At 39.2% G+C, this 24,435-nt stretch overlaps 1 protein-coding gene across 4 annotated transcripts in view; it reads left to right on the plus strand.

Annotated features, from left to right (window-relative positions):
• Positions 1-24,435, plus strand: part of Acbd6 (acyl-CoA binding domain containing 6) — a 149,380-nt gene that overhangs the window by 2,615 nt on the left and 122,330 nt on the right. For all 4 annotated transcript variants that reach the window (XM_052737243.1, XM_052737244.1, XM_052737245.1 and 1 more), the window contains exons 2-3: positions 2,206-2,270; positions 4,933-5,029. In XM_052737243.1, the coding sequence (XP_052593203.1) occupies positions 2,206-2,270; positions 4,933-5,029 (162 nt within the window). The remainder of the gene's footprint in view (positions 1-2,205; positions 2,271-4,932; positions 5,030-24,435) is intronic.

The raw sequence follows: 24,435 nt of genomic DNA on the forward strand, positions 1-24,435 counted from the left end.
ATAGATGATACAAACAGGCCTGGTATAAATCCTGACAGCTAATCAGGGTTTGCCAGTGTGTGAGGTGAGACCACTCTCTTGAGTCTCTGTATGCTCAGGGATAGGCTGGGTTTGCAATGGCCTGCCTTACAGGATTGGAGATTATTCAGGAAACACTTCTTCTCAGTTGAATTGTAGTAGGGCTGCTCCTGTAGAAGTATGCTTTTTAGTAATAGCCAGAGGACTATGTGATCAATTGCTAAGGAAGTGATTGGGGTGATAATTTTTTCTTTTTAAGATTAATTTTTATTTATGTGTGTGGGTGCCCTTGGAGGACAGAAAAGAGCATCAGATTTTCTGGAGCTGGTGGTATTCAGAGGCGGTTGTGAGCTGCCTGATATGGGTGCTGGGAACTGAGCTCAGGTTCTTCAGAAGAGCAGCAAGCTTCTCTTAGCTGCTGAGCCATCTCTCCAACCCCATGAGTTGATAATATTTATGAACTCATAGATAGATGAAATGGTTGTAAGCTGAAAGGTTTTTTTAGAACTTGGAGCAAGACTGGAATTACGTGTGGCAGTTTGAAAAGCTGAGAGAAAAGAAGATATTTCAGGTGATGGAATAGTAGGAACAAAACTCAGAAGTAAAAATCTGCAAGGCCACAGTGAGTAGACCACTGAGCTTGGGGGAAGGGTGCAGTTTGGTCTTAGGAAAATTTGAATATAGTAAGAGGGAGACGTGGGAAGGTCTCTCAGAAGCAAACAAGTGCTTTGGGTTTTGAGTTTAGAACAGTGTTCTAGAAGCTTTGTTCTAGTGAACAACACTTGACCCAGAACATTCTAATGCAATGCAGAAACGGTGCAAATGTCGTAAGAGATGTGTGGAGTGAGTGTGTCAAGGGTTCACAATAGAGATTATTTCTGGTGGCAATCAAGAGCTGAATTCTGTCCCTGTATGAATTTCATTGTTGCATAGTTAGAATGAAAACAATGTATAATTTAGCTACAAATGTCATTTGAACCTTAAAACTATAAAGCCAGGTGTAGTGGTGTACGCCTGTAACCCCAGCCTTGAGAGGTAGAAGTAGGGGTTTAAGAGTTAAGACAGCCTGAGCTACATGAGACCCTGGATCAAAACAGCAACGAAAGTATCGACCACATAGATAACATATTATTGTTGAGACTCTGAGCCCCACTGCCCAGCTTTTGACACCTAAATTTATTTAGTGTGGTGCTTTTATTTTTATGTATTTATTTAGGGTTTTTTTTTTTTTTGTGGTGATAAATTGTGTACCCTAATAAACTTGCCTGAGGATCAGAGGACAGAGCCAGCCCCTAGATTAGACATAGAGGTCAGGCAGTGGTGGCACACACCTTTAATCCCAGGAAGTAAAATGGCAGGGCAGAGAAAGGTATATAAGGCGTGAGGAAACAGGAACTCACTCTCTTTAGGTCGAGGATTTTGTAGAGGTAAGAACTAGTGCCTGGCTATTGGGCTTCTCTGATCCTCAGACAAGTTTATTAGGGTACACAGTATATCACCACATTGATTTTATTTATTTATTTATTTTTTGAGACAGGGCTTCACTGTGTAGTCCTGGCTGTCCTGGAACTCACTTTGTAGACTAGGCTGGCCTCGAACTCAGAGATATGCCTGCCTCTGTCCCCTGAGTGCTGGGATTAAAGGCGTGAACCACCACCGACCAGCATAAAATTCTATTTTAATGGCAGTAACGATTATAATTTTACTTGTAACTTGTTTTATAATTAGTCTGCTAGTTTAGAAATGCAGCTGTTTGCCACCCATTTTTACCCCCATGTTACAGTATTACTTAGCCGTTATTTTATATAGAAAGCTGAGGCTGCTTATTTGGTGTTGTCATTTAATTAATTAGTTAATTTAGACAGAATCTCACTGTGTAGTCCTGCCTGACATGGAGTACATTGTGTAGACTAGGAGGGCCCTGAACTCCTAGAAAGCTTCGAATGCACAGAGACCCACCTGCCCTGTTAAAGGTGCACATCACCACACCTAGAGTTTCTGGTGTTTTCAAATTGGATTATTTGAATTTTTTGTCTGCTTTGCAAAGAATGTTAAATTTTGTTATCCTATATATATTCAAATATTTTCTAATCTGTAATTACTAAATATACTAAATTTGAAAAGAAAAAGTCCTTAGATGTCCCTTAGAAAAATAAATTCTTGATATTTTCCCCTTTCCTCTTTTAGGTCAAAGTTGGAAATTGCAATATTCCTAAACCAAACTTCTTTGATTTTGAAGGAAAGCAAAAATGGTAAGAAACCTTGTTGGGATCTCTAGTAAGGTTGTCAGAAATGACTCAGGGACTTAGGGATTAGAGAGGGGTTAGCAGATTAAAGAATTATTTTTATATTAATCTCACTGATGTTGGCTGCTAACGACAGGCCATGGGAGCGGGATTAAAGGAATCTGCTTTTAGCTAAGTCTAGCGGGTTTGCTGGTGCTGATGTTAGTGTACAGGTAGTCAAGGCAGAGGAACACTCCTGGGAGGGATCCAGTTATCTTATTACTCAAGGTTGTTTCTTGTAGATAGCCTCCAGGGGACTACTGCTTCTCACACACAGAAGGAAGGGAAAAGAACAAGATAAATCCCCATCTCCTACTTGTCTCCGCCTCTGCCCCACAGAAAAGAAGTGTTTGTCTTAATTTTTTGGAAAGAGTTATGGAGAGAAAAATCTAAAACCCAACACAGGCTCACTCTGCTCTGAGTACATTTTTCACCTATAGTTCAAAGATTCCCTCGTGTTATTTTTTCTTACCTGGCTTAAGTGGAAAAAGAGAAGGTGTTAAACAGTAGTGAACACAGTTACAAAGAGGGAGATTTTTGCACATCAGCTCCATTGGTAAAGTTAGTGTTGAGGGTGGAGTTATTTATTGCTTTGTGATCAGTATGTTAAGGAGATAGTCCTACATTTCAGTAATTGCTGCAGTTTTGTTACCCAGATTTAAGCATGTGAACATGACTTTAAACATGCAGTTAAAGCTGTCCTTCATAATTTGTTATCCTATCAATATCAACCACAGTCCTTTGGAGTCTGAGTCACATGGTTTCAAGTAGGCCTATAGCGTACCCGAGGTACACTTTCCTATATTTATGCTAATTCTTGTATTAAAGGTCTTTTAGGATAGAGTTTTTTTGTTGTTGTTGTTTGTTTTTAAATTTATTTTATTTGCATGTATGTGGTGCCCGTTGAGATCAGAAGAGGGGTTTGTATCCCCTGGAACTGAAGTACAGATGGTTGTGAGCTGCCATGTGGCTGCTGGGAACTGAGTCTCGGTCCTCTGCAAAAGCACCAAGTGCTCTTAGCCACTGAACCATACAGTCCCAGGGTAGAGTTTTTTTTTTTTTTTTTTTTTTTTTAAAAGAAGAATGAAATGTGGTTGTAGAGAGAAAAAATGCTAACCTGTGGATTTGACCATATATCCCAACACTGCCCTGCACAAAACGTGGTCCTCTGGACAGTAGTCCGATACCAACCTTCAGCTGTGAGAAGGGTCGAAGCATGAACCTGGACGTGAATCACTGATGCTGCTGACCATACTCTTGAGTGCAGATGACATTCTGTTTTGTCAGTATGTGGTACACCCTCAGTGCTTTGATTTACATTGTGTTACAAATTCTCCATTTTGGTGATAAGCAGTTTCTGGAATTTTATTATCTAGAGAATGTCAAATGTAGCTTTTGTGTTTTGTGGAATTTTATCACTTAATTATTTTTCCCTTATGCATTGCCCAGTTCTCCATTGTTTTCAGTGATTCTCTGCCCTCCAAAGTTTATATTTTATAGCTACGCTTATTAATTAGTAAAGCAGAAAACTGTCAGGTACTGCCATTACCAACTCGTCAGTATATTAGTATTATATATTAGTTATATACTGACATCACGTTTCCTTACTGTGACCCATTGTAAAGGACATGCAACCTACATATTACTCTCACTAAGATAGTTACTCTAATTTTAGTCCTGATTAATCATTTTGAGAAGCACACTATTTAGATGAGAAAACAATTAGACAAATCCAAACTGAGTGGCATTTTGTAAAATAATTGTTTTTGACTCTTTAAAATGTCAACATGTGGGAGAGAAAGAAATGAAACTCAATGCTGTGCGTGAGTCTTGATTGGCTCTGGTCTGGGAGAACAAAGTCATCCAGGGCATTGTTGTGACAAGCAAGGGAATCTGAATAGACTGTCTCTATGTTATAGAATTGATATGATTCCTGAGTTTGATATAAGCTTATATATTTAGGGGCGAGGTGTTATATGTGTAAGTAACTATCAAGGGAGTCAGTAAAAAATTTAGCCTCAGAAAGATCTTGCTTTCTTCATAGGAGCAGGAAGGTAATAAGGAGAGGAATGGGCTCTCCTTCTAAGATTAGAGGACCGAGAAACCTGGTTAAAAGTGGGAAGACTTGGCTGGGGTAAACCAAGCAGCCTGTCCTGGTAGCCTGACTAGTTAATTCATAGGATGGGAAGTACTGTACTGGTCTATAAATGATACAGTCTCCATAGTGGTGAACACTGGATTTAGGAAGACTAATTAAATCTTAGATTACTGTGATTTGTGATATTTCAAAATTCAATAGGTAGGCAAGATATCTGTGTTCTAAAATTTCACTAGAGAAGGCAATTGGGGGGAAATTTCCAAAAGGCTCTTGAGGTAGGGTAATGAGTTTTATACTTGTCTATCAAAGTAAAAGGATAAATGGAGCACTTCTCCTCTGTACAGTTTGTTACCTTTGTGTCCTAAGATCCTTGGAATATATATGTGTAAAATATTAATAATAAATGCGCTAGCTGGAGGTGATGTGTGAGTTCAAAGTCAGCCTGGGCTGCATGGCGAGATCCTGTTTAACAAATGTACTGCTCACGTTGTCTGCATTATTACTGAAGGTTTTGGCTATTCTGTGCTGCAGGGAAGCGTGGAAGGCCCTTGGTAACTCCAGCCGTAGCCAAGCAATGCAGGAATACATCACAGCAGTTAAAAAGCTAGATCCAGGATGGAATCCTCAGGTAAGACTTAGGAGGTATACATTATACTTTCTGAAAACTCGCCTTTCTCCCAAATGTCTAGCTGAGCTTGGGTTCAGGGAATGTGTCTTAGGCTTCATTTCATCAAAAGACTATAAGGTCATTGTAATATTTATCTGTGACGATGATTACTTAATTATTAATGTAACCAGCAGCTGAGGCAGAGACCTCCTCTGAGTAGTGGAGAGTTTTTAGAAGTATAATTTAATCTTGTAAGAACAGAATTTATGTCAGAATTTGGGATTTATCTGGAGATGATCATTGTCGTGGGAAAAAGAAAATCTCTTTCAATTAAAACAATTGAGATTTATTTGTCTTATTTTATATGTACCTGTGTTTTGCCCTCATGAATGTATGTGCACCACATAAGTGCAATGCCCTTGGAGGCCATAGAGGGTATCAGTTTCCTCAGAAATGATGTTATAGTTGATGGTGAGCCACCATATGGGTGCTGGGAACCAACACGAGCAGGTGCTCTTCACCACTGATCCAACTCTCCAGCTCCTCTTTGATGGTTTTAATGAGCATTTACTATGCAAGTTTGAGATACTTGATAGAAATACAAGAAAAATACGGAATTATTTCTTCCATTATATAGTGTAAAGCATGGTAAGGATGACAAAACACAGTAAAATTTATGTTCAATAATATAAAAGTTTTAGAGAATTGCATGGGAAAAATGATTGCAGATATTAGGTGCATTGGATAATGTTCATATACATGAATCCCACCTTTCTAGGATACTTACGGAAAATGCCTACAAAGAATTTAGTACAGATGGAGTTGTTATTTCATTTATATTTTAAAAGCCATTTAAACATTATATTATATTATTTTTAATGTGCGTGCTTGTGCCCCGTGCATTTGGAAGTAGAAGACAACTTACAAGGGGCTGTGTTTTCTTTTTTTTTTTTTTAAAGATTTATTTATTCATTATGTATACAGTGTTCTGTCTACATGGCCCGAAGAGGGCACCAGATCTCATTACAGATGGTTTTGAACCACCATGTGGTTGCTGGGACTTGAACTCAGAACCTCTGGAAGAACAGCCAGTGCTCCTAACTTCTGAGCCATCTCTCCAGCCCCGGGGTTGTATTTTCTTCCTCTGCCATGTGGCTCTCAAGGAGTGAACTCAGGTAGTCAGGCTTGGCAGCAAGAGCCTTTACCCACTAATCCATCCTGATGGCCCTTGAAATGCATATTCTGAAAGATTTGATTTTAATGTGTATGTGTGAGTACTTGCATGTATGTATGTATGTGCACCATATGCATGTCTGGTGCCCACAGAGTGCAGAGGAGGGTGTTTGACCCCCTGGAGTTAGAGTTACAGGAGGTTGTGAGCTGCCGTGTGGATGCTAGGAACTGAACACAGGGCCTTAGAAGAGCTACAAGTGCTCTTAACTGCTGAGCTGTCTCCAGCCCCATTTAAAATATTAAAAAGAAAAACGGGAACCCTGTCTCAAAAAACCAAAAAAAAAAAAAAAAAGACGGGTGTTGTGCAGTATTATTTTAAGCTGTGTTACATTCATTTATGCTGTGGAATGTTTGTTTAATGATGCAAAGATGTGTTGCGGTCTTTTATGTTGCATTGTTTAACTCTGTAGTTAAATTTCCTGCCATGACTTGATTTAGAATTAGGCATTGTATTCACTTGTCATATTTCTTTAGGCTCTTCTAATCTGCAACCATTTTGGGGGCTTTCTTTTTCTTTCTTACCTGTGGGTTTTGTTTTTGTTGTTTTTGGTTCAGCCTGCTAGTTTGGAGAATGTCTCACATTTTGAATTGCTTGTAATTAGCTTCAGATTACACGTTTTAGGAGGGATAACAGAATTGTGTCCTCAATGCCTTTTACCAGCAAGTACATGATGTCTGTTTGTCCCAGTGTTGGTGGTGTCAGAGAAGTTCCTATTTCTTTATAATTGATGAGTAATTTGTGAGGAACACTTTATACATATCCATCATCCACCCATCTATCTGTTAAGAAGTGTGAAATGTCTGAGGTTTTGCCCTGTGTGCAAACTAAGTTAGCCTGTTTCTGTTTCTTTTCATTTATTTATTTTTTTGGTTTTTCAAGACAGGGTTTCTCTGTGTAGCTTTGGAGCCTGTCCTGGAACTCACTCTGTAGACCAGGCTGCCCTCGAACTCACAGAGATCCGCCTGCCTCTGCCTCCCGAGTACTGGGATTAAAGGCGTGCGCCACCACCGCCTGGCCTGTTTCTGTTTCTTAAATGCTGGCAGAAGGCTTCTAGCTCCTGGGTCAGACCCAAAGACTTTATTATTCATGGCTTGGCAAACTGCATGCGCTTCCTTCAGCTTGCATCAGTTTCCCACATCTCCCGAGCCCATCTCCTGAGCCCACAGGGCTGACCCAGTTAGGGTTAGCTGGATTTCTGCAGATGCAGTGGGTTGTAGTAGAGGGAAAGGAAGAGCATGAGTCATGGGAATTCACAACTGAGAGCAAGCCTGCTGTTTGTCAGAGCCTTGCTGCTCACATATCCTGAGATATGGCCTGCATACAGAGTGCTAAGGGCCTGATCAGTTGAGCAAGAGTGATAGGGATCTTCAGCACCCATGGTTGATTGCCTTTCCCAACATTCATGTGTTTATATTGTATAGACTTATGGATTTGTTTTATTCATGCCATATAATCCATTGAAGTAATTTGTCTACTGAAAGAATCTTCAAACTAGCTCCCGTGTCCTTTTCATATGGCCTAATCCCCGGAGCCGTTTTTTCTTTCTTACTGACACAAGATAGTCCAAGCTCTATTAGTTTCCTAGCGCCGCTGTAACAAAGTGCCACAGCTGCTTAAAACAACAGAAATTTATTTCCTCAGAGTCTGGAGAGAGACGTCTTTTCAGACGAGGAGTTATCGTGTGTAGAGAAGAATCCTTCCTCCTTCATCTTCTGGTGGCTTGCAGACATTCCATGTCCTGTGGTCGCTGTCCTAGTCTGCTCCTCTGTTGCTGTGATAAAAAGTGACCAGAAAGTAACTGAGGGAGAGAAGGTTTGTTTGGCTCATAGGCTCCAGTCAGTCACTGGGGGAAGTCAAGGCAGAGACTCAGGGCAGGACCTGGAGGCAGGACCTGAAGCAGAGACCGTGAAGGAATGGTGCTTGCTGGCTCCCTTCCAGGCTCCTGTTCACCCTCCTTTCTTGTGTAGCCCAGGCCCACCTGCCTAGGGATGGTCCTCCTCACAGTGGGCTGGGCCCCCACATCAATTAGCAATCAAGAAAATACCCTACAGACATGCCCACAAGCCAGTCTGTTGGAGGCAGATCCTCAGCTGAAGTTCCCTATTCCAAAGTGTGTCAAGTTGGCAACCAAGATTAGCCATCATGGTGGCCTAGCTCCAGGTCTGCCTTTGTAGTCACATGGCCAGGTTCCTCTATCTGAATCACCTTCTCCTTTCTTGTATGAGGACATCAGTCCATCCTAATCCAGTGTGACCTCAGTTTACATCCGTGAAGACAATTTTTTATCCCCCTCACCTCCTGCCTCTTTAAAGACAAGATCTCACTATGTAGCAGAGGCTGGCCTCAAACTTGTAGTTATCCTGTACCTCAGCCTCCCAAGTGCTGAGGTTACTGCTTGAGTCCCACCCCACATTCATGCAAAGACATCTTCAAGTAAGATGCCTAAGGTTAGGACTTGGACATGGGGAGTTTTTATTGTTGAAATTTTTATTTTATGTGTATGGGTGTATGTCTGTGTACCACATGTGTGTAGTGTCCATGGAGGTCAGAAGAGGGTATCAGATCTCCTGGAATTGGAGTTATAGATGGTTATAGATGGTTGTTAGCTGCTGTGTGGGTACTGGGAACCGACCTCGGGGCCTCTGGAAGAACAAACAGTGCTCTTAGCCGCTGAGTCATCTCTCCAGCCCCTCACCTCCCTTTAAAAGGTTTGATTTTATAGATGTTCCATTCACGTGCTCCCCATTCCTCATGTGTGTCTGTGACATGTGCCATGATGCTATGTGGAGATCAGAGGGTGAATTGTGGACTTGGTTCTCTCCTCTGTCATGTGTATTCCAAGGATCAAACTCGGGCATCAGGCATAGGCTGTGTCTGCTGAGCCATTTCAACAGCGTCCTGTTTGGAGGACACAGTTCAACCCACGGTGCTGGCTCGTTTGATGCTTTGTCTTAGCCCTGCAATCAGCTGTTCTCCTCCAGGCCTTTTAATAAACACTAGTATTTAGAAGTGAAGGTCTGAATGTTTGGTATACTTATTGCTGCAGGGTTATTGCTTCCAGCTTCCTCAGCAGACAGACCTAAGAAATACACACACTCAAATGTATGTGTGTATTGATACTTCCATGTATACATGTCCATATGTGGGCATTCATCTAGATACAGACATGTATGCGTGTGTTTTTGTAATTGCCACATATGTCTCCTGTATACGTCTGTTGATGTTCTTCCTGAAGTTGGTGCTGACACCTGTAAGTCAGCCCAGTGGTCAGGGCACACACTTCCTACACCTGTAAGTCAGCCCAGTGGTCAGGACACACACTTCCTACACCTGTAAGTCAGCCCAGTGGTCAGGGCACACACTTCCTACACCTGTAAGTCAGCCCAGTGGTTAGGGCACACACTTCCTTCCTGCTTCTCATATTTGTAACCTCTTCCTCCAGCAGAGCAGGCTCCTGGTTCCCACAGTGTATCAACTCATTTGTTCCAGCCTAGAATACAAAGAAAGTAGTTTTGAAATTTTCAAATAATGTGACTAAGAAGAGCAGGTTTGTTGATTGAGGTTTTGTATTCACAGGTATTTTGTTTGAAAGTAGAAACTGTACTGATGTGCATACATCTTAAGTGCTCGGTTGGAAATGAACATGTAAGGTGGTTTTGTAAAAACTTTGGTGAAGTTGGAAAATGATGATATTCTAGTCCCCAGCTGCCAGCTTTCTTGGGAGATTGAGGTTCTTGGTGTGGATGCCCTGGTCCATGGAATAACTGTCTGCCTTTCTTGTAAATACATAGCAGTGATAAGTAAAGCAGGACCACTGAACTGTAAGTTCTGATGTAATTTGATGTATTTTCTACTCTGGACAAAAAAAAAAAGAACCATATATTTTATATATATAAAAATCTGGTAAATATACTAACAGTTCTGGGAGATATTTTTTTCCAAATTAAAAATGTAGATTTTTTTTCATGATTCCTAAATAATATTTGCCATTTTCCCTAGCTCTTTTGAAGAGTTGTTTTTTCAATAGTGAATAGTGTGATGGCTGCTGTTTCTTTTGAGTTCTGTACAAAGATTTCGAGGACTCACGAAGAATGTGACAAAATTTGAACTTTTCTCCAGATTTCACTGATTAAAATACAATACCATCTATTTTTATTGTGTAGTTAAATTTTATTCTCATGCGTAAAAGAGTAGTATTATGTTGAATTAACTATAAGATGACTTTTTTCTTTTTAAAGATTTTAATTGCTTTATTTTGCAATTCTAGCATTGATAATCCTCAAATAGGTTGTGTTTGTTTTTCAGACCTTAATTGGCTTTATTTTGGATTCTAGAATCAGGCAATCCTTCATTCTGTGTAATATAGTTAACTTTTTTCTTTTCCTTAACATTTGTTAAAGAATTATTAATCATCACCCTATACATTAATCATACTTTATTGTACATAAGTTATAGTTCATGGTAACTGGGATATAGTAGCTGCTAAGCACAGCCAAACAGTCTCTGCTTGGAGGAGCTTGTACTGTGGCAAGGATAAGTAATAACATAAATAAGTAGATATTACAGTGTTTTAGAAGGTGATCAATACTATGGACAGAAAGCAGGGGAGAACAGAGTATACAGGAGGTAAGAATAACTGTAAATGTGCTGATCAGGGAAGGCTCACTAAACAGGTGATCCTGAACATTAAGGAAGTGAAAAAGTGAGCCATACATATGAAAGAATATTCCACAGACTGTAGAGGACTAGATAAGACAGGTCTATGGCTGGGCCATACCTGATGTGTTCTACAAACTGCCAGGCTAAATGTGAGAGGGCACGAGGGCAGATCGCTAGAAAATAAAGTGGAGTGGGTACATGGTAGTTTCTTGTCAGGATTACCGCTTTTACTCTGAATGAACAGGGAAATATTTCTGTAGTGTTCATACGCCAATTGTAAGCTTATAAAAAGGTAAAGATATTCTTCTACATTACCCAGCAAACAATATCTTAATACAGTTAACTGAGGCACAAAATATATGGAATAAAAATATAAAAAGTGTGGGAGAGTATAAAACGAAACCTTAGAAAGTCCCTTGCAACACACACTCGTACGTCAAACCCTGTTCTTCAGAAGTGTGGTTCCACGTGTGTAATTCTGAAGAGCTGCTTACATGACGCTCAGACGCTCATGTCAGCGGGAGCAGGAAGGCACAAGAGGTATGGGGGGTGAGCAATCACAGTGCACTGTGTAAAAGTCTATTTTCAGAGCATCAGCAAATAGTAATATGATTAGAGTTCCAAAGACTGATAAGTTTTGGTGTCTCAAGAAATACTTTCCAATTGATAAAGTTTTTAATCCATCAAAAGGGATAAATTGAACATTTATTTGTTGGTTTCCTAAGTGATAAATCTGGATAGTTCTTGCAGTTTTGCATTTCTTCATCCTGTACCGTCCTCCTACTCACACCTAGTAAAACCTCTTATGACCACCAGAGGGAGCAAAGCTCATAGTAAATAAGATGAGGATTTTTTTTTTTTTTTTTTGGTTTTTCGAGACAGGGTTTCTCTGTGTAGCTTTGCGCCTTTCCTGGATCTCGCGCTGTAGACCAGGCTGGCCTCGAACTCACAGAGATCCGCCTGCCTCTGCCTCCCGAGTGCTGGGATTAAAGGCGTGCGCCACCACCGCCCGGCTTTTTTTTTTTTTTAAATATGGGAGTTACCAGGGCTTTCTATGAGTCTCAGTGCTAATGTCGATATCTTGTTTTTCACTAATTATTCTCTTTCTCTTAAAAAAATCCTAACAACAAAAAACTTCTGAGATCTTGACATTTACCCAGAATATCATTAGGAAGGTCATTTCTCTGTGCCTCTCTGGTCTGGTGACCCTTAGATCTACTTTTATTTTACTCGTGTGTATCTAGGAAGATCAGTAGCATCATGGGAGAACTGACAAGTCTCCTCTCCTTTGTTCTAGTAGCCAAATAAAGTAGTTGTGTAGATGTCCAGTAGCTGTCTGGCCTTTGCAAAGCTACTGTTCATCCAGTTTGGGTAGCATCATCTACTTGTCTTTTATCTGTAAAGAATTCACTAGAAACCCAGGCATTGAATCATATGTCTGTCATCCACTCTTGGGATGGAGGCAGTTACACATCACAATCCTTTGTAGGGAGCTCTAAGAATTTAGACACTCAAGCTGTACCCCAGGTTTCCTCATGTGTCCTGGGCAGAGGCCTGGCGTCTGTTTTTGTTGTTGTTGTTTATTTTACGTGCCCCCAAATTTGAAGCATAGCCCAGAGCTGTTAATGCCTCTGTCTGTCCCACATCTTGCTCTTTTCAGCATTAGTTCCGCTGTTCTCCCTGTCTTTATTAGATGTGTGTTCAGCCTTCGAGACTCACTCTGGTTCATTCTCACCTACAGGAGCATTCTCCTTTCTCCTTGAGTCGTCCTGAAATGCAGGATGCAGACTGTTTTCTGTGGTCCGTTCTCCTGTTGTACTTACCACTTGGAGTTGAAGTTATCTTTCTCTCCTGTTGTACTGCAGACATAGCAGAATTTAGGCTTTCCCATATCCACAGCACCGCAAACACAAGCTGTGTTTAGTAACTCTTAGGCTGCACTGAACTCGTCTGTCAGTCTTGTCTGTGTGGTACAGAACACAAAGGCCATGGGTTCGATCCCCAGCACTGAAAACACAGCCTTAGAGAGGGGAACAATTTTGCTTCAGGAACAAAGCTGGCAGGAAAATTAAACATTTGTTGGCTGGACTGTGTTGTGTTGAATGAATTCAGTTGTCATTGAATTCAGTCTTATTTAAAGAAACTGTCCTAGAGAGGGCAGTGTTTCACAGATGATATTGCCTGCCTTTTCTGTGAAATACATACACTTGAGCTTATTTTGTGCGTTCATTTCTCTTGTAGACACTATAAAATAGCTGTCAGAAATTAAAATTTGAAGATGTAATTAGAATTTTAAAATAAATTTGAATTAACGGTCAAGATGATACTTTAAGAAAGAACATTTTATTGTCTTTGTGTCCAAAAACGTTAGTCTTGTGTCAGTAGGTGAGAACCACAGAACAGGAAGAGGTTTTGTTTTCCTGTGTAGTTCATGTGAGTTAAGAAAATTAAGCAACACAGTTTTCCTGATTGTATTCTGTGCAACTCATTATTCATTGTAAAACGAATACTTCATTTTATTTGTACAGAAGAATAGAACTTGTAAAGTAAAACAATTGTACATGTAAGCAGACTAATTGAATCCTCATGTTAAAGCCCCAAATAGTGTAAGATAATTTCTGCTTAGTTTAAGAAATAATGTTTAAATTTACATTAGTAAAAAAGTAACCAGAGTATTTTAATTAGAAATTATAATAAGTTATAGAGAAATTATTTTCTCTACTACAAAAACATCATTCTAATAGAATACTTTATTATACCATGTTCAGATATTAGGAACAGAAATCAATTTATTTAGGATCAAATTTATTGGTCTCGTATACAGGAGACTAATGTCTGATTCAGAAAAGCATGATGTACTAGTGAGAACACAGAATGGTGTACCATATTGCTTTTTAAAGGGTTAACAGCTTTTAGAAGCTATAGAATTCTTCCTGTTCTGTCTTTTCTGTGTATTACCAATTTCATCCACTGGAACCCTGGCTTAAAAGGGTGTGATCCTTTGGTTAGCCTCCAGGTGAACAGGTGGGCAGTGCGCGCCTGGCGCTTGCGTGGGCGTTCAGATTCCTTCCGTGCGAGCACTTGTCTGGGCCTTAGCCTTTGCCGGTCTTGTTCGCCAGCTGAGGAAGAAGTGACTTGTTAGCCTGTGTTTGTGTGTGTGTGTGTAAAGGCCGCTTCATTCTTCTGGAACAAAGGCAGTGGGTGGCTTAAACAAAACTCGTGGTTGACTTTAAGGCTTCACATCCCATTTTAAATGACACCACACTTGCACTAGTGAGTTCACGTAAGTTTAGGTTGGGATAAACGTCTGGTGTTCACACTGGGGCTGGTGAGATTAGGTGATTTGGAACTAGATTCGGCTCTTAGTGATGACAACTGTTAATTTAATAGTCCTTTAGGTACAGTGACTACTTAATCATGTAGACATAATACATGACTTGACATCTTGGATTTTTTCAGTTTCTCCTTAAGTGGAGTTTTAAAAATACTTGAAAAATATTAGTAAAATTCTAAATAGTCTGTCATTTTGGTTCATAAAAAGAGGGTTGTGAACTTAGGAAAGGTAACATTTTTTTCTTTTAAAATGAGACATGTCCTACATGCTTTTATAATACATAAATTTTGCATAGCATTTTTCTATCACATAGTAATTTTTTTATTCCATATTTATTTTAAAAATATAGTAACACAAAAGTTAATGGATTATGTAGTATAAATTTGGTGAATGAGTAATTTCTATTTTAATATATTCTGTGCTCAAATAGCTTGTATCTTTATAGGATACTTTTAAATGTATGTAGTAAGTGAAACCCAGAGTTTGTCTCAGCTAGACTGCCTCTCTGACAGTCCTCAAGGGTGGGTATAATCCTTGCTTACAGATGAGGAAGCTAAGCCTTCGGCAGGCTGACTGATTTAGCCTGGAGGTTGAGTAAATTCCATAGCTATCAAGTAGAAATGCACGGCTCCGGACGGCTGCCTCACATAGGCTTTTGGGTTATTTTTCTATACTACATTACTCAACATTCAAGATTGCCCAGCCTTTTGGTATCTGTGTTTTCCATTCTGTTCCCTTGAGCACCCTGATCCATTTGGTCCAGTTTTATTGGAGTCCGATGGCCTTTCCCAGGACTGGCTATTTGAAGCTGGTCGCACATGCTTCTTTCCAGATTTTTAAGGGAGAACTGTGTTGCAGATCAGTTTCCAGTGAGTTTATAGCTGTGGGCTCTACCTTGTATTTCCCAGAATATATATGAATATCAGCAGAGTCATAATACATTAGAAATTGTAAAACAGTGGAAAATCTGTCTTTATTTTCTGTTCTTAAGCCAAAATCTCTATAATGATTGCAATATCAGCATGTAGTATTTGAAATATTTAGGAATGTTACTTTTATATTTAGATTTACACTGTGAAATTTCAACACGGACTGAAAATTACAATTTCATAATTTTAACTATTATGTATAAGGATGACTAAGGCTATATGTATCTAATGTATAAGCAGATGTCGGCTCAGACATCACTTTTTAATGTAGATAAAAAGCTTAAACGTATATTAAGCAAGTGAATCTGGACCACTGCTTTGTTGGTGTTTTGTTCCTTTTCTGTGTGTTTACATGAGCATGGGTGTGACTATGCCTCACCTCTCTTATTTTCCCTGCCTGCTCTGCGGCCTTCACTATTGTCTTACAGCCCAGGGAGTTTGATGTTATTGTCAGGAAGTAAGGCATATCAAAACCTGAAATAGCACAGCTGTACCTCTTACGAACATCGCATTTTACTTCTGGGCTACTACTTGAAGTTTGAAAACTGCTGTGAAAATTTAGCCTTGTTCTTTAGTTCTTAGCATTTGGGAGTATTTAAACTGTGTATGAGAAATCTAGACACAGAAGTTTTGAGGCTAATTTCCTTTCTTGTACCTATTCCCTGTCAAATTTGGTTCATGGGCCAAAATTTTATATATCGAGAGACTGAATATTTCAAATGTCTGATGTTTGCACACTAACCAATTAAATCATTTTTATTATTTGATCTTGTTTTTTGTACATACTATTTTTTTTTAATATTCCATTGAGCATTTCTCTTGTATGTGTTTTAGCCTCCTGAATTCTCTACTGTTGATTACTATGGTACTCTGCTAGATTTCTTTACTTCCAAGTGCTACAGTTTTTTTTGTTTTAATATATATCTATTTGTATTGTAAAATTGAGGATAGCTATGTTAAATTTACCTTTGGGAATTCACTTAAGATAAATTGATCCTCTTTAGGCTGTATTAGTGTAAACTAATACTGGAATCCCATTGAAATCTTATCATCAATAATAATAATAATAATAATAATAATAATGTTAAACTATATGTCATCTTCTAAATTTTTGTTTTGGTTTTGTTTTTTAGAGACAGGGTCTCACTATGTAGCCCTGGCTGTCTTAGAGCTCCCTCTATTCACGATCCTGGCCTTGAACTCACAGAGATCCACCTGCCTCTGCCTTCCAAGTACTGGGATTAAAGGCGTGCGCCCCTATTCCTGGCTATCTTCTAAAAATTTTAAAGAATTAATTTGCTTTCTAATGTGATTTTCCCAGTAACTCAAGATTCCAAATTACTCAGTTTTTAGCATCTTCTACCATTTCTGCTGATCAGTGTAGAATCACCAAATTGTATAATTCATACTTTGTCTGACTTATGACTTTGTAAAGCTGAATTAGATTTTATGATTTTTTTCAGCTATTCTCTCTCTCTCTCTCTCTCTCTCTCTCTCTCTCTCTCTCTCTCTCTCTCACACACACACACACACACACACACACACACACACACACACACGCACACACCCTCTCTACCATTATGTTTGTCGTGGTTTCCATGGAGACTTTAAATTGAGGAAGTTTCTCTTTAGACCAATATCTGACCTCTTCTGGTTTGATCAGAGTTTCCAGGCATGCTGACGGGGTGCTTCGGCTGAGCATGTCCATCCATGAAGCCGTTTTCCTGATTCTCTGCTTCATTCTTGTGTCAGGAAGATATGCTCCTTTTTCTCTGTAGTCTAGGTTTTTTTTTTTGTTGTTGTTTTGTTTTTTTTTTTGCCAAGTGTCACCCAGGCACACAGATCATCTTTGAAGAGGGAAATAATGGGAGAGTGAACACCTTGGGTACCCGAATGATGCCAGTGGAGCATCCCTTCACTTACAGGGTGCTGTGGTGAGACTGTCTAAGATAGACGACAACGATAGTGTGGGATTTCTTGGGTCAGCATCTGCTCCGTGAGTTTGTTTCAGCAGAAAGGACGACAGTAGCTGCATAATAGCTTTAGTAATTGGAAATACTATGTTTCTGTGTTTACAGATGTGCACACATAATTGTGAGAGAGATGCTTTTGAGGAAATACACTGACGTGAGCCTCTGCTGAGACAGAGAACATGTGTCTTGAACAGTTTGCTGTTATTAACCACACTTGCTTTTTGTTTGATCATTTTTATGTTTAGATACTATCCACAGTCTTTTTATTCATTACCAGTGCCCAGTGAAAAAGAGTCAGGTACAGTTATCCTCTGCCTTCTAAACTGACCAATTTGCCTGAAATATCAACCACGGGGTGAACAGAACAATAGATATGCAAGTTGCCAGTTTCTACTTACATTTTATTTTATTATTTATTATTTATTTATTGTTTTTTTTTGAGACAGGGTTACTCTGTGTAGTCCTAGCTGCCCTAGAACATGCTTTATAGACCAGGCTGACTTCAAACTCACAGAGATCTGCCTGCCTCTGCCTCCAGAGTGCTGGGATTAAAGGTGTGCACTACCACACCTGGCTTACTTACCTTTTATTAACAAGTTGCTGCCACAAGTTCTGAAATTTGGAGAATGTAGACTGTGCTTCCATTCAAACAACATTCCCCCCGCCCCAGACATGGTTTTACTGTATAGCTCAGGTTGGCCTTGAACTTGTGGTCCTCCTGCCTCTGCCTCCCAGGGGATAGGATTGCAGATGTGCACTACAACACCCAGCTTCAAATAATACTTTTAAGAAATTGATATATCTTGAAAAAATAAATAGAGCAGTTAAGTATTTTTAGCCATCTTGACATAGTAGCATTTGGTTTAAATACCATTTAATCATGTCGTGTAAAAAAATCAATTCAAATTAATTTCATGTGTTCTTTTAAATATACTTTATAGTGTGATAAAACATGTATTAGCTCTTGTGTGTATGAAAACACTAAAAAAAACTTGCCAGTTCTTTAAAAATTTTACTTGGTTTTCTTGTTAGTGATGTGAATATAGAATCATGGAAGGCTTGAGATCTTCCAGGCATTGGAAATCTTCTAATATGTACATATATGTGCATATATATGTATACCCAAGCTTGAGTGTGTGCTTTTACAGGTCACCCTCATTTCATATAGAGTCCTGTATTTAAATAACTCACATCATTGGTATTCTAAGTCATGTCTTTGCAGTCAAACATTTGAAAGGTGATTGACTTTTTCCCATAGCTTCATAATTTATAAGAAAACTTAAAATGAAAAGACTAGACCAAGATGATTTTGGTACATGGTTGTAATCTTAATTCAGTGTGGAGCTGAAAGATTCAATCTATTCAGAATGGAGCGACCAACTGATTGGTCAGCTGCAACTTGATGCGTTAACTTCTTTTCAGTTTTTAGTTGTGGGATTTTTTTTTCTTACTTAATTTGTAGGTGTTGGGTGTCTTTGATTTTATGTCTTTTGAGAAATTTATGATCAAGTACTTTATTTATGACATTATAGCTTCAGCTTAGGCAATTGATTGAAATACAATATAGGGAAATTTAGTATGCATTTTTAAAAGCTCAAATTGGGAAAGTGAACCAGTGTGGATTTGCTTTAGGTCAAGAGAAAAAAGGCACAACAGGTATATTTCTTTATATTTCTGTTAGTGGTTATTGCTAAAGTCTTATTTACAATATTGACATGTTTGCTTTTGGAGGTTAGCTGTACATTGTCTTGTTGAGATAGTACATTATAACTCATTGAAATTAGAAATATAGAAAACAATCTATAAACTGTAGATACAATTCAAATATAAAGTGCTTTTTTTTTTATAAAGTGCTTTTTATTACTTAAGATAATGCCTAGTAGAGACTAAGTTTTTTTTTTGGTTTTTCGAGACAGGGTTTCTCTGTGTAGCTTTGCACCTTTCCTGGAACTCGCTTTGGAGACCAGGCTGGCCTCGAACTCACAGAGATCCACCTGCCTCTGCCTCCCGAGTGCTGGGATTAAAGGCGTGCGCCACGGCTCGAGACTAAGATTTTATTAATAAATACGCTATCAAAAATAAGTGAGACTCAATGCTAGTGTTACCATGGGTATTAGTGATAAAGTAGGATTCAGAGGGTTCTTTTGAATAAATGACCAAATTGAAATTATAGAAGGGTTGAGAGCAAAAAGTAAATATAGTTCCTTTCTGTGGCTGTTCAGCAGCAAACCTTATATCTTACAGAATCTAAGTCATAGTCCTTTAGAATTTGGAAAATAGGTTTTCTTTATTTTGAATCTATCAGGTGAGTGAATTAAGATTTTATTAACCAAGTTAAAAGTAAATGCATTTGTTGCTTTTATTTTCGTTTTTTAATATTACAGACTCGGGTTTAAAATATTGTCCTAATATTGTCAGAATAGGTACACTGTATAGTATCCTTTTTCTGTGGACAATGCAGTTTATTTACTTCACAACGTATATGTACCGAGACCTTCCGGGATTTTACATAATTTTTAATTTTTTTTTTTTTTTTTTTTTGGTTTTTCGAGACAGGGTTTCTCTGTGTAGCTTTGCGCCTTTCCTGGATCTCGCGCTGTAGACCAGGCTGGCCTCGAACTCACAGAGATCCGCCTGCCTCTGCCTCCCGAGTGCTGGGATTAAAGGTGTGCGCCACCACCGCCCGGCAATTTTTAATTTTTAAATATTTATTTGTATTTTAAATCATGGGGAGTGATGATGTGTGCACGTGAGTTCAGGTACCTGTGGAGAGTAGAGGTGTTGGAGCCCTCTGGGCTGAAGTTCCAGGTGACTGACCACCTCATGTGGGTGCTGCACACCAACTCCGGCCGTCAGGGTGCACTCCTAACCACTGACCCGCCTCTCCAGTCCCCAGTAAGGGTAAAATCTTACTACTTTACAGCTCCACAGTCCAAGCTGTGATGTGTTTGTTAGACTCTTATTTTAGAGAATGGTCAAGACAGAAGGGAGAGAATTAGGTGAGTGGACTGAGCAGTAAGTAGGTCCAGTGCGGAAATTGAACCTAAAAGAACAATCAGGTTGGTTTTTTTTTAAAAGAAAGGGGGGGACAACATAAGAGGAGAAAAAAAAAGAGAGATGTTGTTATAGTACATGGGTTCTGAATTCCCCAGTGCCCATTCTTGTATGGAAAAGGCTTTCTATGGTCAGAACCCTAGAATGATAGAGGAAACTTGAATCAGATGCTAAGCAGCCCCCCTCGAGTGGCTCATGGACGTTCTGGCCAGCAGGTGTTCTGTTTAACCTTCATTCTTTGGTAGGAATGAAGCATTCTTCCCTAAGTTAGGGACAGCTGTGTGGAAATCCAGATGTTTCTTACATGCTAATGTTTTTCCTGACCTTGCAAAATTCGATTCTACAACCTGGGGATAAGTTAGTTGTCATGTTTCTGCCATGTCCTTTTTTGCTGTGGGCAAAATAACTATCAGAGATTTTTATGGTGCCGTATTCAGGCTGACTGGTTGCCTTAAATGTCTGATTTATAGGCAGCCTGAAGTAGTTTTAGGAAATAGGACAGAACTGAGTGTGGCAGAGTCTTGTCATTTAATTATAGACCTATGATAGAAAAGCGAGGAAATCACACCAGAAATTTAGAAGAAACGGGCGCCAGAGCAGGAGAGGTGCCTCACCTCACCAACAGTCAGCTGTGGAGGGAGGCTGTGTCTGCTGCTCCCGTGTCAGACTGAATTAGAAAGCTGCTGGCAGAGCGAGAATAGGGACAGCCTGTCACTCACCTTAGAGAACGATGGGCAGAACCTTCTAGAATGCACTTCTTTTCACCTCCTTGAGCTGCCTGCCCACTTGGCCTCCTTTGGTGTGAGGGCCAGCTTCACCAGGACCTCCCGTGACTCCCACAGTCTCAGGTGACAAGGACAGGAGGTATGTCTGAGGCTTTAGCCTTCAGTAGCTACTTCGAGGGTTAGGTAGCAAGCCCAGAGCTTCAGGGGCCACTTGGAGAGGCAGAAGGCAGGGAAGCTGGCAGGTGACCATGTTGTGGATGAAGGTGCATAGTGTGAACTGGCAGCAGCCGGTGAGAACTAGCTCAGTGGAGCAGCTCTGTCAGTAGGGCTGTTAGTTGTGTTTCTCTGGGGGCCTCATTTTCTTTTCCTTCTCTTCGTTCTGACACTGGGCTTTTACGTCCCGAGAACTCCTCATTTTGGGAGCTTTGCCTCAGGTTCTTTTCCTTAGGGAATCCTGGGCAGAAGCTCATGGTTAACTGCTGAAAGTGAATAAAAATACCTGCAGATTCTACAAGAGCTGTGGATGTAGATGGTAGCCTTGTTTGCATTGCTAAAACGTTAGAGGCAGTCAACAGGGACTGGTTAAACAACAGCATGGAGTACAGTGGAGCACTCAGGGACAAGAAGTGTCGTTAGACAGTTGACTGTATGGTGTGTTGAGACCAAAGGCCCGTCAGTATGGTTAGTTTGCTGTCGTCATGGAAACTGAGCCCTTATATCTACGAGGTGTGTGTGCCCACATGATGTGGAACTGGGGAAAAGTAACGAAAGAGGGTTTTTGTTTTGTTTTGTTTTACTTTTTACCTTATATACTTGTAAATTAAATTTTTCACAATGGAAAAATAATTTATTTAAATGATAGAGACAGTGAGATAATTATTTAAAACGTTTAGGAAACAAACAACATATTAGAGTGCTTATAGCTGATCTTAGCAAAAGGCCGAGAAGCTGTGTCACTAGGGCAGTTAGTTTATCCAGCTTTTAAAGTGTGTGTGTGTGTGTGTGTGTGTGTGTGTGTGTGTGTAAAATAGCCAGATTGCATTGTCTTTGGTGGGTGAAAAGAGTTTTTTTTATGTTTTGTTTTGTTTTTTTCTCCCCAAAATGGAAATAGCTTTTATTTTTTCTGAGTTTTACTTCTTTGTGTGCCAGGAGTTGAACCTGAGCTTGCGCTGAGCATGCGCTGTACCACTGAGCCATCACTCCCACCCGACCCCCATCCATACACTTTCTATAGAAACCCAGTCTATAGGGCTGATTGAAAATGAGAGTTGGTATTTTTTTAATTGTTAACATGTTTGTGTTCGGATTTTGAAAATTTTCAAATTCACATGCACATATCGCTGGAATTTTATTTGATTTTTCTCCATATATATGGTTTCTAATACTTGCATGGTGTTCTGTTGTTTGGGCAAGCCCTGACTGTATTCTTTGGATATTTAGGTTCTCTCTCTCTCTCTCTCTCTCTCTCTCTCTCTCTCTCTCTCTCTCTCTCTCACCCTCCTTCCCCCTCTCTTTCCCTTTCTTTTTTCCCTGTATAGGTAATGCTGCAATAAACATCTTTCTACTTATATTTTGTACACTTATCTAATTATTTCTTCAGGATGAATTCCTAGCAGTCAGTGGCCAAATTTTATAGTTTCAGTTATTGATTGATGACTTAGACTCATCAAGTAATGCATTATTTGTCTAGGAAGAAATACAGGCTCATGTTTTCTATTAGTCATTTGTGACTTTTCATTAGTGGTTAATAATTATTGACTACTCACTATGGGTATTGAGAACCACTGTGAACATGACACTAGATTACTAGGTCAGAACTTTGCTCTGGTTAAATCTATGCAAACTGTGAGCCAGAGCTGATTGATAGCAAAGGATGAAAATGATATATGAGAATATTACTGTATATGATTTAGAAGAAAAAGAATGAAATTTGGTCTTAACTATGTAGCATATATTTTCCTTTACATAATATTTTTTCTGCGTACATTGTAATTGACTATTTACTTGCCTCTCATCTCCTTTAGACTTTAAGTTCCACAAGAAAACATATCTGTCTGGGTTATGACTATGTGTCCAAGCAGTAAGCATCTGTTGAGTTATTTACTAAATGGAAGTACATATATACAATGAATTATGGCATCTGTTTCCAGTGTTGTTTGTAGAAGCATGGTTACCAAGCTTTTGGGCATATGTTATGATGTTGCTGAAAATAGTGTTTTCAAAACTGCATAGAGGAAACACACATTCTTTCTTTAATTAAATGGCATCATTTTGTGTGTTCATACCATTTCATAAAGCAAGAAGGTGAGCCACCACTCTCCTTCCACATTATGCAGCCTAATTATAAACACAGGGTCAGACCTCTACACCAGGAGGCGGCCGTTCAATAAATCAGTATTACAAATGATATGCCCCAAAGGAGTATTTACTGGTTACTTTAGCCAACTTATAAATGAGTAGCTTAAGACCACAAGTAATTAGATGGGGTCAGGAGTAAAGAATACCTATAAAATGGATGGTAAGTTTTCCCCTATTCTTTGAGGCTCCTTCTTTTATGCAGATCTGTGTTCTAAATTATCAGTGATATGAGTGTTCCAGTTTATGCCTTTCAATAGTAAAATGTAAATAATTTTCATTACAACCACCAAGGAAGAAATGAGTCATTGAGGAGCAGAAAGCTTTCTGGGCCAGCTAGGAATTGTTAGGTTTTGATGCTCATAACCCAGTCAATGAGCACTCTGCTCACAGTACATTATTAATCGTATCAGTTTCTTATCATTCATTGTGTGTGCATGCAGGAATGCTCATGAATGCACATGTGGAGGTCAGAGGTCAGCTTCTGAGTGCTCTCTCGTTCTGTGTTGTGGGTTTGGGGATTAAACTCAGGGTGTCAAGTTTGGCGGCAACTACTGAACAACCTTGCTGACTATGGTACACTATTAATTAGAGGTACATTTTATGCAGATTTATTACAATTGTTTTCATAGTAAAGTTTTTAAAAATTTTAATTTTCTAGTAGTATATTAATTTCTTTTTCAGCCAGTCAAGAAAACTAGCCAGTGTGGAGACAGTGTTAAGCTCTTGTTGAAAGAGCATATGAACAAACTGCCGAATTACCTATAAAAAGTAAATACCTATCAAATGTTTTTATAGGAATATGATCATAAATAGTCCAAGACATCCCTCTCAAATACACTATATACGCATTCCAATTTTATGTTCCGGGCTTATTGCTTTGAAATTGAATGTAATTAGAATAAATAAAACACTAATATTTTGAGTCACAGCTTCATCTCCAAACAGTGTCTTAACTAAACACACTAATTTTCCAGTTTTAAATGTTTTCTTAATGTCATATGTATTTGATTTTTCCCTTTGTGAAATTTGGTAGTGTTGTATAAGTACACCTAGATTGTGCAATATCTATCTGTTCCCTTTATCAGCAGCCCTCATTTAATACAACAGAATTCAGAATAAGTGTTTATTTTGTAAGAATTAATGGGATAAATAACCAATTGA

Source organism: Peromyscus californicus, unplaced genomic scaffold (genome assembly GCF_007827085.1).
Source record: "Peromyscus californicus insignis strain IS unplaced genomic scaffold, ASM782708v3 Scaffold_14__1_contigs__length_90479793_seg_2, whole genome shotgun sequence".
Classification (NCBI taxonomy): domain Eukaryota; kingdom Metazoa; phylum Chordata; class Mammalia; order Rodentia; family Cricetidae; genus Peromyscus; species Peromyscus californicus.